Below are 16726 nucleotides of genomic sequence, written 5' to 3'. Positions count from 1 at the left end.
GTGTAGAGGGGAATTCATTTGTTGAGGTATGAACGGGTCGTCTGCACAAATTCACTCGACTTTAATTACATTTAAACTAACAACACATTTGTGCAATTTGAATGAGTCAATAACTCATAAGTGCAATTTACATTGTATACATTCTCTATTTTATATTTCCTTATACTTTAATGGCATGTTTATGTATTACTTTATGACTTATGTTACCTAGTCTCATCCGCATTGCTGCTGAAATATGGAACTTTCACTTTTGTGGGGCTAATAAAGGCTTCTTTTTTCTTTTCTTGTCTTAAACTGTTCCTGTGGAATTGGAAGCAGACCCTTATCTTAAATGTGGATTTTTCAATAGAATTATTACAAACCAGGAAGTTAACCTAAACCATAAGTACACAATTGTACAGTATGCAATCAGGTTTGTCCACACATGTATTATCATATAGTGAAATCTTTAAAATAATAAAATGACATCTACGTGTTGTGACCTTTCAACACACAGGGTTTAAAATGGACTGGTTCCACTGTAACCAAGCTTCACAAGGAAAGGGTCGTCGTTTGCTGTGTCCAGCTGTGGCCACATCTCCTGTGAGGCATGCATCAAATCTAGTAAGACAGTTATATTCCATCTGCTCTTCCACATTTTACGATATATAATTATCTAACATCATCTCTCGTGCCTCATTTTCTCTCAGAGCAGTGCAGTGTGTGTGGGGCCAGCTGCAGTTATCTGCCCATCACGGATGAGGTTGGTGAGACTGACACATTCACTGCAGGTCACTGTCTAATGCTGCCAGCAGAGGATTATCTTATTCCACCCAGCCGACACATCACTGTAGATCAGCACACCTTTCTATTTCAGATGAAACCACAGGAAAAAGTGTTTTTCAAGGACCCAACGAAGCTGATCCAGTCACGACTGCAGCACATATCACAGGTCTGTCTCCTCTGTGCCACTTTTGAATCGCCACACTTTAAATGTCAATATCGTATAAAAATGTTGAAGATCGTTTGGGAATCTTACAGTATAACCCACTAGCTACATTTAATTTCCAGTAGTTCCTTAGAAATGAAAGAAGAGTTGATAGTGACTTCCTTCTTCCTCAGATTGTTCATTTCCAGTGGACACAGATGGAAAGAGTCACGACGCACTTCAAGCACAAGTCTGTTGAATTGGAGAGGCGCCTGAAGGAGGTCTCTGAGCAGGGCTACAGGTGATTTCAAAATCTCTGATCGTTCCTCTGCTGCTGTGTAAATAAATCTCAGATTACGACGCTTTCCATCCCACGTCTGTTGTCTCAAGGCAACTGACCGAGCTGAAAAGAGAGAACGCTGCCTTAAAAAAGCAGCTTTCTGAGATGAAAAGAGAAACTGCCGAATTAAAGAAGCCACTTTCTCAGAGGAGGGTAAGTGTTCCATAATCTTACTTCTTAAAGTTCATGTTTCTTAAGCAGTTTTCAGAAATGAAGTTGAACATGATTGGGTCTGGACATTCTCTGGGGGTTGCCTTTCACACAAGACCAATACAGTGGGAGATTCTCCACTCGGAAGTGTTCACAACATCACAGAAGTATCATCGGTATCCTCTCAGTGTATGGCTCCTTTTTTTCATCCTGACATATTGGTATTCTTTTTTTTATTGTTTTGTTTTACATCTTTCCCATGTTAGAAACATTTTCTAAACACGCCTTTATGCTCACTGAATCCTGCGGAGGATACCCTGCTGTGTTCTCACGTGGGCTAATTTGGAGATTCTGCTGAGCTTTGTTCTAGAGGGCTGGGCGGAGGAGCTGTAGAGAAAGTCCCGAGCTTCTTACTCCGACATTTGTTATCTAACATACCTCCAGAGAATGTCCAGAGATTATCCGGAGTTCAGTGCATGACTGAAAGCAGCTCTACAATGTCAATGTTAAAGTGTTACATCATATTTATTTATACTGTATACTTTCTGCTTGCCACAGGTTTCTCCAGGACAATTTCATACAGATGGGTAAAGGCCAATTTACCTTTCAGAATGGTCATATTTGATTATAAACATTATAGCGCTGAAGTATTTTAAATTACAGTTCACTCATTCTCCTCTCATACAGCACTCAAAGGATGACACTCCCTGTGGCTGTCACCTCCCCAGGTAATCTAAGATTTAATTTTAATTTGTTTCATCAGTTTTTATTACTGGTCAATTTCATATGTAGTTTTCTTTTACTAGTTACACCTCGGTCAAGAGCCAACAGGTAAGCATTTCTCTCTTTAATGGCTCATCACATTTCTGCATTTAAGAGGAGAATCGCACGAGACTTATTAAACTCACACATGTGTTGTGGTTCTTAGTCACTTTGGCTCAGCAGAGTCTCAGGGATGGACCAGAGGCCGAGGTCCCAGTCTCTCCTCTCTCACTGTGAGTCTCCCACTTACAGCGGCTCTTGTGTGATTTCTTATCGGTGTAAATAAATGTCATGCTTTAAAACGGTGACAACAGAACAAATTTGTAAAGGTATATGTTTAATTCCCGTGCAACATTTGATGTCCCTTGTTGACATAATAGTTACAGTTTGACAAAAACTGACTCAAGGTTCTTTCAGTAGCTTTCAACCTCATCTCACTGTCGTCCTCAGTGGATAAAGTTAGATAGGTTGTTATGGAGATGTCCGACATTGAAGGAAACTCGATAGACACAGTGAACTCCATCCTCTGATGAAGTCAGTGAAATGAACTCTTAATTATTATTCTCTTATTATACATTCATGGATGAGCTCATTGTGAGCATTCATTTAAGACAATATATAATATAAAGCTATTATACAGAATTTTAGAGCAGACCTTTTTTTTGGTTTTAACTTTTGTTATATTAAATCAAGATAAAAAATGTCACTCTTTCTGTTTTTGTAAGACTCCTGGATCAGCCACTTCTATTTCCAGCAACAGTTCTCTTCATGAACATGTACACAGTAAGTGTGATCATACCCTAACCTTTGTACCTTTAGCTCTTTGTTTGAACTGAATACACTTTGCTTAATAGAATGCAGAACTAAATGCTTTCCGTCCTGAATCAAAATCGCCCCCTTTAACCCATTTGAAATAGGAACACCTACATCCTTCAGCACTTCAACAAGGTAATAAATACTTTCCAAAGAACTTGTGGCAGGCGTTTCTCATGAATTTTCTGAGTCACGAGTCACTTTCTGTTCTCTTCAGAACTCTGCATCAGACCCCTGTTTTCCAGTTCCAGTTTATGAATGGATTTTCATTACAGTCTCCGAGGCGTTAATGAAACGTCCCTATGACAAACATTTGTCCGTTTAGGAGTCGTTAGCTGTTGTGTTCATCAGGACTCTCACGTCTTGTTCTGAGATTTGTGTTCGACCAGAACTTGCCTGCACAAGTGATTAAATGTCTTTGACACTGTTGAATGTATTTAATAATTGTGTTTACATGGGTGGCTCTTCTGTTGAGGAATTAAACAACCACGCTTTTTTTTGTCAGTCGATTCATTCTCATCTGTTTTTTCTGTCAGTATTTTTTTCTCAATGGCATGTCTGCAGATCACTTCAGCGCTTTTTTTATAATATACCCAACAACTTTTGCTCATAGTCTTAATCAATTGGATTCTCTACACCATACAAATACACACAGACACACACACACAAAAACATTGCAGACACGTGATTATAAAGGCAAATCCTTTACTGGTTTCCAGTGACACAATTGTGCAAATGAGATTTTTTAAACAGTACAAAATACATTGTAAACACTAAGTGTTATGGACATCTCCCCACAACACTTGTGTTAACGTTTCACGACCAATACAATGATGCACACAGCTTTGTCAACATTCTGGTCATCTAACCTCTGTCGAGGCATTTAAAATGGAACTACACTCTGACTCGTACTTGTGAGCCGAAGTACTAAAGAATGGGGACTTATTTCTTCTTGCAACACACAGCAATGTATGAAATAACTAATAAATACATGAACTGATACCTCATATTTATTTTGCTTGTACTGTTATTCATAATCACAGTTGACAGAAATAGATATGCATTTAAAGCCTTCTTGCTACTTACAAAGTATGTGGACCCTCATGAGTTATCTACTTTGTCTATATTTTAAAAGTCATGCCCTAGACCTATTAAGACAAGATATATAAAAATACTGACTGACTCGTTGAATGCACATAATTAAGTTGGCAACTCTACCTGAATGATTAATGCAATTGCCTCTTTCTCAGTACTGTTAAATGTAAATGACAAGCAAAGTATTCTACTAGTAAATCAAATATTACAGCAGACTAGGGGAGAATCAGGAATGTTCTTCAAAAATACGCTGTTGACCTAAGTAGAATAAATGAAATGTTACTTTTAAGACATGTTCAGAGTTTTCCCTGTTTAGGGTTCAGAAATGACACGGCAAGTTAGGAATTATTCTTTTGTGAAATAATTGAATTTAATGGAAGTAATGGCAGCAGGCTCTGAAACCAAAGTGCAAGATATCGATTTAAAGTGTACATGTCCAGTGTGCTTTCAATGAAAAGGAATTATCTGATGTGAAGGAATTATGACACACAATGATCAGTCAACAAATTCATGAACACAGACAATTTCTGGAGCAGTTACTTATCTGCTATAGTCAGGTACCGAGAGTACAACCAGTTTAAATTATACTGCTACAATATCATACTAAGACAAATCTTAAGTAGTGAGATCTAAACAAAAATAAGCTAAAAAAATATTGCAAACCAGTGTACAATTTACTGTCTTATTTACAGTAAAACAGGCATCGCAATTATAATTCCAGTCCAAATATATTAGGATAAGCAGGAAATGCAGGATATATAAAAAACACAAACCTCATCAAGGGCTTGTACTGGGAAGACTGGATGTTACAAAACTGCCCCAATTAAAGCAATTTAAACCAAAGTAATAACTGCTTGTTGGTGCAAAGGACATGAGGAGCACTCCGCCTACTTTTAGAAATGTTTTGAAGTAGGGCTGTGTGATATGACGACCTGTCACAATAGAAAAGTCTCTTTGCATGATCCAGTATTGTTTATTTTGTTCCACCGTAAGTCACTCTTTAAAGCAGTCCTTTTTTGTTATTTGGGTGTTTTGCTTTTTTCCCACATGGCACGGATGCAGGCAGGACATGTGAACGTGGCACAGAATACAGCAATTCTGATAAGACCCCGAAACCAGGAGCTCATACCTAAAAGAGGTGCTACTTCTGTTGCATGAAAGTTGTGTTTGGATAAAAAGTCTGACACAGACCAGAAAAGAAAACTTTATAAACAGACTCCAACACCGACCACCTCTTTTACCACCTGCGCAAAAATAATGTCCACCAGCATTAGGAATATTACGGAGGAGAAAAAGTACAGTTGGGTGCTTAAAACAAACCCCAGACTCAGATACTGCTAGAGGCTTTTACCCATGATGCACCACATGGCAAAGCATCGCAAAGATGGAAGCTTAGGACTGCTGGTAAAACTTATATCTGCAAAGACATGGCCTACACTTATATGCTTTAGCAGCAGGATTTGAGAGTCGGTGCGAAAACTTGACCCAAGGTACACAATGCCAAATCGAAAACACCCGGGTCGAGTGTTGGATCAAAGTACAAAGAGGAGAAAATCTATTAATTTTACATTTATTTATTTAAAATTTGCATTACTGAGATATATTATCTGAATATGAAAAGATGCCTATGGGGACATGAGATTTTGGTCATATCGCACAGCCCGATTCTTATGTCTGGTTCCAGTGTCTCAATCAGTAATACTTTGTTCCTGGTCAGTCTCCCCAGCATCCTGAGATGCAAACCAATCTCGCACTTGCTGGTAGCTCATCTTTGATTTCTTGCATAGTGTGTCAAGGTCTTTTTCATGTAGGGGGCCTGTTGAAAGGAAATACGCTAACAATGGCTGGATATCAGGAGTACCTGTACTTGGTACATTTGCCTGAGATTTCCGTTTGCGGCTACCGCCAACCCGAGTAGATGTCCCAGAGCTGCTTCCATTAGTCAGACCACTGCCACTCTGCTGAAGGGCAAGTTCAGCCAAGAACTGGTCCCGGACCCCCTTTACCCAGCGCAGCTGGCCATTTTTAACAGCATAACGTGTGTCACCAAACCACTGAATTACATCTGCTCGGGGTAAACCTGTAAGCTTAACAAGTTCAGTGTAATCGTCACTCTTGGGCCACTGGCAGCGCAAGAAGTGCTGCTTTAAAACATCCAATTGCTCCTTGGTCTTTCTTGGACGCCCACCAGGAGTGAGAGCAGGAGACGGAGATGTAGTTGAAGGAGCCCCTGAGATAAGCATGGGTGTTGGTGAGGGACTGGCTTTGGCCGGGTGGGATGACTTCTTTGATGTGCTGCTACTGTTTGAAAGTTGTTTATTAGTTGGTGGTGGGCTGCTAGATGGGGAAGAGTGAGGAGATGATTTTAATATATCAGATGGTTCCTGTGGAATATCTGTCTCAATCTTGCAGGTCTTGGTCAATTGTAAGGGCTGTTCTTCACTTTGCCCCTCGTCTTTGACACTGTCCCCGTCACCAGACAGCTCCTCCATAACATCACACTCTTCGGCCTCCGGTCCTCTTTCCCCAAATGCTTCCAGGGTGTTCGTCAGAAAGGTCTGGAAGAAATGTGTACTTCTTGTTCCACTGTTCCGGGTGGCGTCGTTGCCCTTCACGCTACTCGGCTGACGAGTCTTTTGGGTAATGAGTGGAAGAGGTTGAGTTTGTTGATCATGTTTACCTCCCACAGCAGTGTGTTGAGAATAGCTCTGGGCTGCTGCCAGGCTTCCACGGCCAACTCTAAGCTGATAACGGCTGTCACTGAACCATTTACGAATGTCATTACGGGTCAGCCCAGTTTCTTCCTGCAAACGTCTTAGCTCTGCCTCTGCAGGCCAGTTCTCTCTCAGGAAGCTCTTTCGAAGAGCGGCGAGCTGAATTTTGGACTTTTTGTAGCGGCTGTGACGGTGCTGTCTCGATGAAGACTCTGAAAGGTCAAGGGAGACATCAGTTGCTGTGCTTGCTGGCGGGTCTGCTGGTGAGCGATAGAAGTATGAATCCTGAGGAGGGGGAAGGGTGGAACTGAAACATGGGGTGGTGGGTTTAGCTGGTTTATAGGAATCTGGTGACTCACACTTTGGTTTGGTCTTCTTGGGGGCAACACTGGTGAGAGCAACTTCCACTTCTTCCCTATCCTTATCCTCAGTAACCATATCCTACCATTACTGACGATAACTCCAATTGTCACTGCTGTTCCCTTCATGCTTTTCAGACATTTTCTTTTTTTTGATAATTTTTTTATTTGGAAATGTATATGAACACCGAATACACTGAGCATACATTTTAACAGACATATCCATAGTTTTTTTTTTTTTTTACATACACATACAAACAACATCCCACCCACCCCACCCACTTGAACATATAGTACACACACCTAGAATAACAAAAAAAGAAGATAATAGGTAAAAAAAAAAAAAAAAAAAAAAAATATATATATATATATATATATATTCTGTACGCTACTTGATATAGGGTCCTAGTGCAAGAAATATTGCTATGGGGTATCAGGTATAGTTTTGAGTTTCCCTATGTATTTCAAAACCGGATCCCAGGTGGAGTAGAAATTGTCCCTTGACCCCCTAAGTGAGTATTTAATTTTCTCTAATTGTATAAAGTGCATCAGGTCACACATCCACAAAGACGCTTTGGGAGGGTTTTTTGATTTCCAATGTAATAATATTCTTCTGCGTGCAAGCAGAGTCACAAAGGCCAAAATGTTTTTATAACTTTTCCTTACTATAGAATGTCTTCGGTCTGTGATACCAAATATAGCTACTGCTGCATTGGGTTGGAAATCAGTATTGAGCGCCTCAGATATTGTTTTAAAGATCATAGACCAGTAAGAGACCAGAGCAGGGCATGACCAAAACATATGGGTTAAGTTGGCAGGGGTGTGATGGCATCTGTTACAACTAGCATCTGAATTAGGATATATTTTAGCTAATCTTGCTTTGGAAAAGTGAGTCCGGTGTAGAACTTTAAATTGTATTATACTTAATTTTGCACAAGAAGTGCTGTCATTCACTCTTTGTAAAGCACAGTTCCACATGTCATCTTCCATGTCTTCCCCCAATTCATCTGCCCAGTCCGCCCTTATCTTTGCGATGGTTATGGTTTTAAGAGAAGCTATACAATCATGTATTCTAGAAATGAGCCTTTTTGAATTAAACGGGGATTCTAGCATATCATCTAAGCCAGACATTGAAGAGAGAATTGGAAAGTTGGGGTCATGGCTCATAAGGAAGTGGCGTGCTTGAAAATATCGAAATAGGCTAGATCGAGGAAGGCCAAATTTTTGTGATAAGTCGTTAAAGCTGGCAAATACACAATTTATGTACATATCTTTAAATTTAGAAATGCCTTGTCTTTGCCAAAAAGAGAATGTAGCGTCTATTTTAGCTGGGGGGAAGAGGTGGTTATTGCATATAGGGCTTAAGCTAAGAATTTGTTTGAAACCAAAGTACCGTCTCAATTGAAACCAGATCTTCAAAGTATTGATGACAATTGGGTTGTTTGTGAACTGGGAAATAGAAACGGGGAGACTGGAAGTGACCAGAGCCGTGAGAGATGTTGAGATGCATGATGTAGCCTCATAGTGGCACCAGTCTGTGTCTGGAGTATGAAGCCAAAACATTATTTTTTGAACATTTGCAGCCCAGTAGTAGTAGAACAGATTAGGAAGAGCTAGGCCTCCCTGTAATTTAGGCCTCTGTAGAAGCTCTAAACGTACCCTAGGGTTCTTGCCATTCCAAATAAAAGAAATAAAAGCGCTATCAATACCTTTAAAGAAAGACCTAGGAAGGTAAAGTGGGATATATTGAAACAGGTAGAGGAATTTGGGGAGCACACTCATCTTGATGCAATTCACTTTACCTGCCAAGGACAAGTGGAGTGTTCTCCATTTCTTTAGATCTAATTTGACTTTATCAAGTAGAGGAGCAAAATTTTTCCCGATAGAGGTTTTTCATATCTCTAGTTATGTTAATGCCCAAATATTTAAAGCCGTTTCTAGACATTTTAAACGGTAAAACATTCTCCTGAATTTGAAGAGCCAAGTTGTTAACAGGGTAGCATTCCCTTTTACTAAAGTTCAGTTTATACCCGGAGAGTTTACCAAATCTTAACAGAGCATGGAGGATATGAGGTACACTAAGAATAGGGTCCGAGACAAATAATAGTAAATCATCGGCATATAAGCTTAGTCTATGCTCTTCTCCTTCTCTAAAAAGTCCACTTATTGATGGCAATGATTTGAGTGAAATGGATAAGGGCTCTATGGCCAAGGCAAATAACAGTGGACTAATTGGACATCCCTGACGGGTCGCTCTCGACAGGGTGAAGTACTGTGATTGCCTGCCGTTTGTAACCACAGAGGCCTTGGGTGAGCTGTAAAGAAGTTTAATCCATGAGATAAAATTTGGACCATACCCAAATTTCTTTAAACACGTGAATAAATATTCCCACTCAACCCTGTCAAAAGCTTTCTCTGCGTCCAGCGAGATGACCACCTCAGGTACCTCATTGGACGCAGGGGAGTGAATAATATTCAAAAGCCGTCTGATATTTGTAAATGAGTGTCGACCCAAAATTAAACCAGTTTGGTCAGCAGAGATCACATCAGTCATTGTGGTTTCTAGGCGTAGGGCAAGAGTTTTAGCTAGGATCTTCACGTCACTGTTTAGGAGGGAGATGGGTCGGTATGAACCACGTTCTGTATTCTCTTTACCTGGCTTAAGCAGGAGAATAATCGATGCCTCAGTGAGTGTTTGTGGTAATGACCCACGGGATATAGAATCCATAAAAATTTCAAGAAGAATTGGGGATAGTTTCTTAGAAAAAGTCTTAAAAAATTCTATTGGATAGCCGTCGGGGCCAGGTGTCTTACCACTTTGCATTGCCATTATTGCGTTAATAATTTCAGACAGTTGCAATGGGAGTTCGGTCTTTGTCTTATCCGTTACCTTTATGGAAGGAGCCTCGAGATCGCAAAAGAAATGTTCCATATCAGTTCTATCACTGGTCGCCTCTGTACAGGTTAGAATAAAATGAGGTGAATGTTTCATTAATTTCTCCCGGGTCAATAGTTAAATCACCATTTGGTTTCCTTATTTGTGAGATTTGTTGAGAAACAGATTGGGACTTAAGTTGGTGTGCTAAAAGACGGCCAGCTTTTTCTCCATGCTCATAGGCATATCCACGTGATTTTTTTTTTTTTTTTAAATGTGTTTATTATTTTCCAGAATGAAAAAGGAACACAGGACAAACAAAAATGAAAAGGATAAGAAAAAAAGACCCACCCCAAACTAACAGGATCAGCACATCCTAGTAAAGAATTAACAGAAGCCACAGTCATGACAATAAATTAAACATACAAATTTACAAAAGACTACACAAAGTGAAGAGTAAACTAGCAGATACACACAGCAGGCGTTTCACAATGATCCATACTTTAGTCCTTTCCTTGAAACAGTTGCAGTACAGGGTCCCACATCCTATCAAATATGTCTCCCCTGTCTTCATTATGAAGTCTCAGTCGCTCCAGGTGAAGCATATTTGCCATTTCTCTCAACCACTGATCGTACGTGGGTGCAATGTCAGACTTCCACCCACGAAGAATTATCTTCTTCGCGATCACAGTTCCAAATAGGATAGCTTTTTTCTCATATTTATTGGCAGAAGACAAAGGGGTGGTTGCCCCGAGAATGGCTACAAATGGATCCGGCTCCCAACATTTCCCGTAAGCCGTAGAGAAGCAGTGAAAAATACTTTTCCAGTATGTGTACAGTTTGCTGCATAACCAAAAAGAATGCGTTAAGTTACCAGTCATAGACTTGCATCTGTTACAAATGGGTGAAACATCAGGAAAGAAACTGTGCAGTTTTTCTCTGGAATAATAGAGCCTATGCACCGTCTTAAACTGAATAAGGCTATCCACGTGATTTTAACAACATTTTTTCTGTTTTACCGGTTGACAACAGGTTGTATTGAGTTTGAAGGTCAAGCTTTTTTTATAGAGTTCAGGGGATGGAGACGTAGAGTACTGAGAGTCTACTGTGCTTATTGATTTAATAAGCTGGTCTTGTTCAAGTCTACGCATCTTATTGATTCTTGCTGAGTATGATATAATCTCACCTCTGATCACAGCCTTCAGTGTCTCCCAAAGCAATGAGGAGGAGATGTTATCTTTTTTATTGGATTCTATAAAGTTATCAATTTCTTTGTTTATCAAATCACAAAATGAACTGTCAGCCAGTAAGGTTTTGTCTAATTTCCAAGGAGGGCGTTCCGAATTGTTAGGAGGAAACACAAGATCTAGTAAAACTGGGGCGTGATCAGATTCAACTATGGTTGAATAATCTGCATTTGTGACAAAGGGAAGAAGGTTTCCATCAATAAAAAAATAGTCTATTCTGCTGTATGAGTGGTGGACTGGGGAAAAGAAGGAGAAGGATTGACCAAGTGGAAAAAGAGAGCGCCAGGGGTCAACACCTCCTATTTGATCCATAAAAAAAGCTAAAGATTTGGACATTTTTGAAGGGTCTGTAGATTTAGGATTAGAGCGGTCCAATATTGGGTTAATTGTGCAATTCAGATCACCCCCTAAAATTAATTGTTGTGAGTTTATGTCTGGTATTAATGAGAAAACTTTACCCATGAATTTATCATCATCCCAGTTTGGGGCATATATATTAACCAAAACGACAGGTTTGTGGAAAAGTAGCCCAGAAACTATGACAAAGCGCCCCTGTGGGTCAGAGATAACAGTGGTAGCACTGAACTGAATTTTTTTATGGATCAATATAGCTGTCCCACGTGTTTTGGAATTGAAACTTGAGTGGAACATATGTCCCACCCAAGCTTTTCTGAGTCTAATTTGATCTTTTAACAACAAATGAGTTTCTTGAAGAAATGCAATTTCACATTTTAAATATTTAAGGTGATTGAATATTCTAGCTCTTTTTACAGGTCCATTCAAGCCTTTTACGTTCCAGCTAATAAATCTTACATCAGTCTTTCTTACATTAGTTCTTTGTTCCATGGTTAATCAGAAAAAGGATAGAATTACAATAATAACTGTAAAGCAAATAAATGGTCGCAACAAAAAAGTGTACAGCTTCATGAATGACCTCACTAAGAAAGAGTGGGATAAAGAAATAATAAAAATAATAAAAATAATAAATAAATCTAGTGGTGTACCATCCCATAACCCTGTCCCATACCCCAGACATAGACATAACTAACACTAAGCCTATACTTGTTCCTCTCCCTGAGGCAAGCTGCAGGCATAACACTGTTTCCAAAAACTTCCGGTAGAACATCATCTTCTTGCTTCTAGCTAAGAAGGCTCCCAGTAATGTATATTATATTAACAAGCTTAACACAAAGGCCATGAAGGCAAAAGCAGGGCTAAGGGGACAAAAATATTATAAAATAATAATTAGACGTTAAAAAAAAAAATATATATATATATGCACATCCATGTAATGGGAAAGCTATGTGTCCCCTTCTCTTTTGTTCCCCCTAAGTATATATTAGCCCATACATAACATGAACGTAAGCACACAGTAACACAAGATCCGGGCCACTTTTTTTCCCCCACCTTCTAAACATGTTATCCCAAACGTAGCGTGGGTGAAAGCACAGTACCTTAAAATCCAGGGCGTATGTCAGAATAGTTGCAAAGGCAGTTACGCACGTACACAGTAGAGTATGCGTTATTTACCGTCCGTCTCCAGGCCAAACAGTGAAGGCAAACACTGCCGCATTATTACTCTTTACCAATCCTCTGATCGTAGAACCTCTGAGCTTCATCAGGTGAGTCGAAGGTGAGCACGTCGTCCCCGTGTGTCACGCGTAGCCTGGCGGGGTAGATCAGGTGGAACCGGACGTTCTTTTGGTAAAGGGCTTGCTTTATCCCGTTAAATGCAGCGCGCTTTTTAGCGAGAGCTGCGCTGTGATCTTGAAACATCCTTATGACAGTTCCTCCGTACCGCAGCTCGTGATTCCTTGCCCAGCGCAGCGCAGCCTCCTTCTGTTGGAATCGGGAGAAACAAACCAGGAATGTGCGCGGAGGTTTTCCTTGTCCAGATCTGAAGGTCGGGGACCGGTGGGCTCTCTCCAGTTCGGGCGGCGAAGTGAAGACCTCGGGACCCATCACCTGCGTCAGCAGCTCCGACATGAATTTAACCGGGTCCTTGCCGTCCTCGCTGCCTTCTGGTATGTGCAATATACGGAGATTGGCTCTCCGCGATCGGTTTTCTAGGTCATCGAGTCGAGTCAAGAGAGATTGGTTTTGGGTTTGGAGCGTCTTAATGGTAGACTCCACAGCGCATACACGTTCAAAGTTATCACCGGACACAGACTCCACTGAGGTGAGGCGCTGTTGGAATGTGTTCACTGTTGTTTGGAGTGAGTCCAGCGAGGCTTGTAACGGCGTTGTAGATTCTTGAATCAGGAGAGAGACATCATCCCTTAGTGTGGTTCTTTGCTTCGCAAATTCTGCGCCCAGTTGATCCTTAGAAATGACAGCGGCATCCATGGTTGCTCCGGGTTCTGAAGTTGTTGTCGCTGTCAGAGGGCTGTTAGCTGAGAACGGTGCTAGCTTACTTGCGGCGCTAGTAGCAGCACGTGTAGCTGGGGTTTGTGCACTGCAACCCGATTTAACAAGCTTCGAATTGCTCATTTCAAATGGAAACACTTGAATAAACCCACTACTGATGGTTTGTCAAAAACACTGGGAAGAAAGCTGGGTAAAAAAAACGAATATAGCAAAAAGTTGACGCCTTCTCTCGTGCGTCCGCTCACCACATTTACAACCGGAAGTTCCTCAGACATTTTCTCATGTATAAATACTTCAAACATTAATACACCTCCATTATGGGAATGTTTTTTTCTTCAAATCAATGTTGTAAATATTGTAATTTTGTTACATGCAGCATCTACTGCAAATCTGTCTGTCCTGGGAGAGGGATCCCTCACATGTGACCCTCTGAGGTTTCTCTGTTTTTTCTCCTCTTAATAGTTTTTGTTTGCTAGTTTTCCCTATCTCTTGTTGAGAATTAAAGACAGAGGATGTCGCAGCTTATTAAGCCCTATGAGACAAATTGTGAATATAGGCTATACAAATAAAATTGGATTAATTAATTGATGATAATTCCGACAAATGACGGGCATTGTCATACAGTTTATATTCTCATATCTGCTCTAGCTGTGGAATGCTCTGTCAGGCTCTCTGGTTCCTAATAGAAAGTAAATAGCTATAACACGATGAATGGGACTTGTTGTAATGAGAGTCAGGCAGCTGCACCTGAGGTAGTGAACACACACCAGGTGATTGAAGTTAAACTAGATGAGCGTCTCCCAGTACAACCAATAAAAGCTTCCCCAGTACCCATCCTGTGTGTTCAGTCATGATGGCTTTGTTTTGGCAAGGGGTGCTGCTCGCCATCCTGGTAGCTGCTATGTCAGTTAATGCAGGTAATATAGCGTCAAAAAGAATTGAAGGTTTCTTTGCTGTTTGTGTACAAACCTGATTGTATTTGTCAGACATGAAAGTGGACTGCAGGCCTGATTATGTGACGCTGGTGTGGAGAGAGAACAGGAACCCGGTCGACCCCTCGCACTTTCGTCTCGGTAACTGTCTTCCCACCAGCTTCTCGGGCAGGGAGGTCATTTTCACTGTGGGCTTCAACGACTGTAACTTCAGGAGACTGGTGGGTAGAACATTTAAATCTGGGCTTTTTAAGTAAATGTGATTTGATGGTTTAAGTAACCTTTCTTCCTCATAGGTCACTGGGAATCAACTTATACACAGCAATGACCTGATGCACATCTCCTCTCCAGACTCCCACGAACTCTCCTTCATTCACCAAGTTGTGTGTTCGTATGAGAGGTGTGCATTCATGCAACTTCCACACAAGGGTGTTGAATATCAAGACTATTTGATCACTTTTTTGGACTTGTGTTCAACTGATTCATGCAATAAATGTGTATTTTGTGCAGGCCTAAAGATTGGTACCCCCCCACCTACAACCCTGTGTTCAATACATTTGGTCAAGGAGCGATGGTTTTTCATATTGGACTAATGAATGGTAGGTGTCAAGAGTTCATCACCTCAACTTGAAACTGAGGCATTTTAACTAGAAGTCTCACCTCCACCTTGTGCTTTTAGAGGATTTCTCAGGCCCTGCTGAATCCACCAGTTTTCCTCTGGGCTCCTTCATACCCATCATGGCGAGTGTTGAGCTACAATCCCATCAGCCCTTGCTGCTGTTTCTTGATGAATGTGTTGCTGCCGCCACGCCAGAGCTGAATCCTGGAAGTGATTTATACCCAATAATCACAAATAAGGGGTAATGCTTGTTGTACTGAATATGAACCCAGACCTCCTGACTTCTTCTGCCCACACACTGGAAGTAAAGTATTTTTTGCATTTTTTTTTTTTTAAACCATACAGATGTCTTGTGGACAGCAAGACCTCCCGTTCAAAATTTGAACCACGGCAAAAGTCATCTGAGATCCACCTGTCCCTTCAAGCGTTTAAGTTTGCCATTGGAAAAGAGGTAAACCTCCATTCTATATCTGTGCATGGTCTTTCACATAGTGGCTGTAAATACTGGATCATTGCTCTCCTCTGCATTCAACAGGTGTATTTGCACTGCCAACTTGTGGCTTGGGATCCTGTTGGGCTTGACCACACAAAGAAGGCCTGCAACTACATCAAAAATCACGGGTAAAACTTGTATAACTAGTCTGAAAACTAGACGGCTTTAAGTCAAATTGTGAATAATCCCGGACACTCTCCCTGTTCAGCTGGGAGCTTGTGGATAACCCTGCATATAGCAACCTATGTGACTGCTGTGACTCAACCTGCAAGTCCAGGAAGATGAGGAGTACCGCCTCGGGTATGTAAACCACCTGTGCAGTGTTTGGATTAAACTGGTCTCATTTTACTGATGGTCCAAAGGTGTTTGTGTTACAGGGACGCTTGGGCTGGTAAAGAAAGCCGTCCTCGGGCCTTTCACAATCACTGAGAACCCCTGAAGCATCAAAGTGAGAAACCACTTTATTTTACTCTGCAAAATTCTGAATTTGTGCTCAGCGACTGCATTCATCGACTTGTCTTTGTTTCCCTCTCCAGAAATGAATCCATCTGAAGGACTGGCTCCGACAATCTGACTTGGTTTTTATTGTTTCCAGCTTTGAAAAGCTTTGTTGCCTCTTTGCATTTCAGATTTGATGCCATTAAAGATGTATCCATTCAACTTGAACAAGGCTCCAATCATTTATCACTCAAACAAAGGGTATTGATGTCTGCTAAGGTTGTCACTAGGTCAAACTGAAGCTGTCATTACAGGGTGTAATGGTATAGATTTAACAGTTTCACCCTCGCATTAAGAATTTCCCTAATTAATTCATGAACCTGTGTGGAAACTTGAGTTGGAACTCCTTGTATTGTATACGGATTGTTCTAGGCCCACAGTGAGTTTTCGAAAACACTTATTGACATTTCATTAAACAAATAATTAGGGCTGTAGTTTACATGGTGGACTTGCTATTGTTAGTGAGCTATTTTTTTTCTGCATTTTTTTTTTTGTTTCTTCCAAGGCCAACAAATGGTACAGGGTCAAAGGTTGTTCAGTTACCAAAGCTAATAC

General features: G+C 40.7%; 2 protein-coding genes and 1 pseudogene across 2 annotated transcripts; 2 read left to right on the top strand and 1 right to left on the bottom strand.

Annotated features, from left to right (window-relative positions):
- The first annotated feature begins 504 nt into the window (after positions 1-504).
- Positions 505-3380, top strand: LOC128455228 (RING finger protein 212B-like; annotated as a pseudogene).
- A 280-nt stretch (positions 3381-3660) lies between these two features.
- On the bottom strand, positions 3661-7219 carry LOC128455276 (zinc fingers and homeoboxes protein 3). The gene has a single exon (XM_053438960.1). It carries the CDS (start codon positions 7217-7219, stop codon positions 5756-5758), a length of 1464 nt encoding a protein of 487 aa, XP_053294935.1. The 3' UTR covers positions 3661-5755.
- Positions 7220-14479: 7260 nt separating this feature from the next.
- LOC128455227 (zona pellucida sperm-binding protein 3-like) lies at positions 14480-16112 on the top strand. Its single transcript, XM_053438912.1, has 9 exons — positions 14480-14546; positions 14616-14782; positions 14858-14961; positions 15072-15160; positions 15241-15421; positions 15526-15631; positions 15716-15801; positions 15882-15973; positions 16051-16112. Exons 1-9 carry the CDS (start codon positions 14480-14482, stop codon positions 16110-16112), a joined length of 954 nt encoding a protein of 317 aa, XP_053294887.1.
- The last annotated feature ends 614 nt before the right edge of the window (positions 16113-16726 follow it).

Source organism: Pleuronectes platessa, chromosome 13, assembly GCF_947347685.1.
Source record: "Pleuronectes platessa chromosome 13, fPlePla1.1, whole genome shotgun sequence".
Classification (NCBI taxonomy): Eukaryota; Metazoa; Chordata; class Actinopteri; order Pleuronectiformes; family Pleuronectidae; genus Pleuronectes; species Pleuronectes platessa.
The sequence above is the reverse complement of the archived record's forward strand: the minus strand, read 5'-3'. Positions and strand labels throughout refer to the sequence as shown.

What these genes read in the sequence shown, in the direction of transcription:
- LOC128455227 (XM_053438912.1), top strand. Translation starts at nt 14,480, where the DNA reads ATGATGGCTTTGTTTTGGCAAGGGGTGCTGCTCGCCATCCTGGTAGCT. An exon ending in TGCTATGTCAGTTAATGCAG is followed by an intron (nt 14,547 to 14,615) that starts GTAATATAGCGT and finishes TGTATTTGTCAG; the next exon opens with ACATGAAAGTGGACTGCAGG. An exon ending in AACTACATCAAAAATCACGG is followed by an intron (nt 15,802 to 15,881) that starts GTAAAACTTGTA and finishes CTCCCTGTTCAG; the next exon opens with CTGGGAGCTTGTGGATAACC.
- LOC128455276 (XM_053438960.1), bottom strand. Translation starts at nt 7,219, where the DNA reads ATGGTTACTGAGGATAAGGATAGGGAAGAAGTGGAAGTTGCTCTCACC.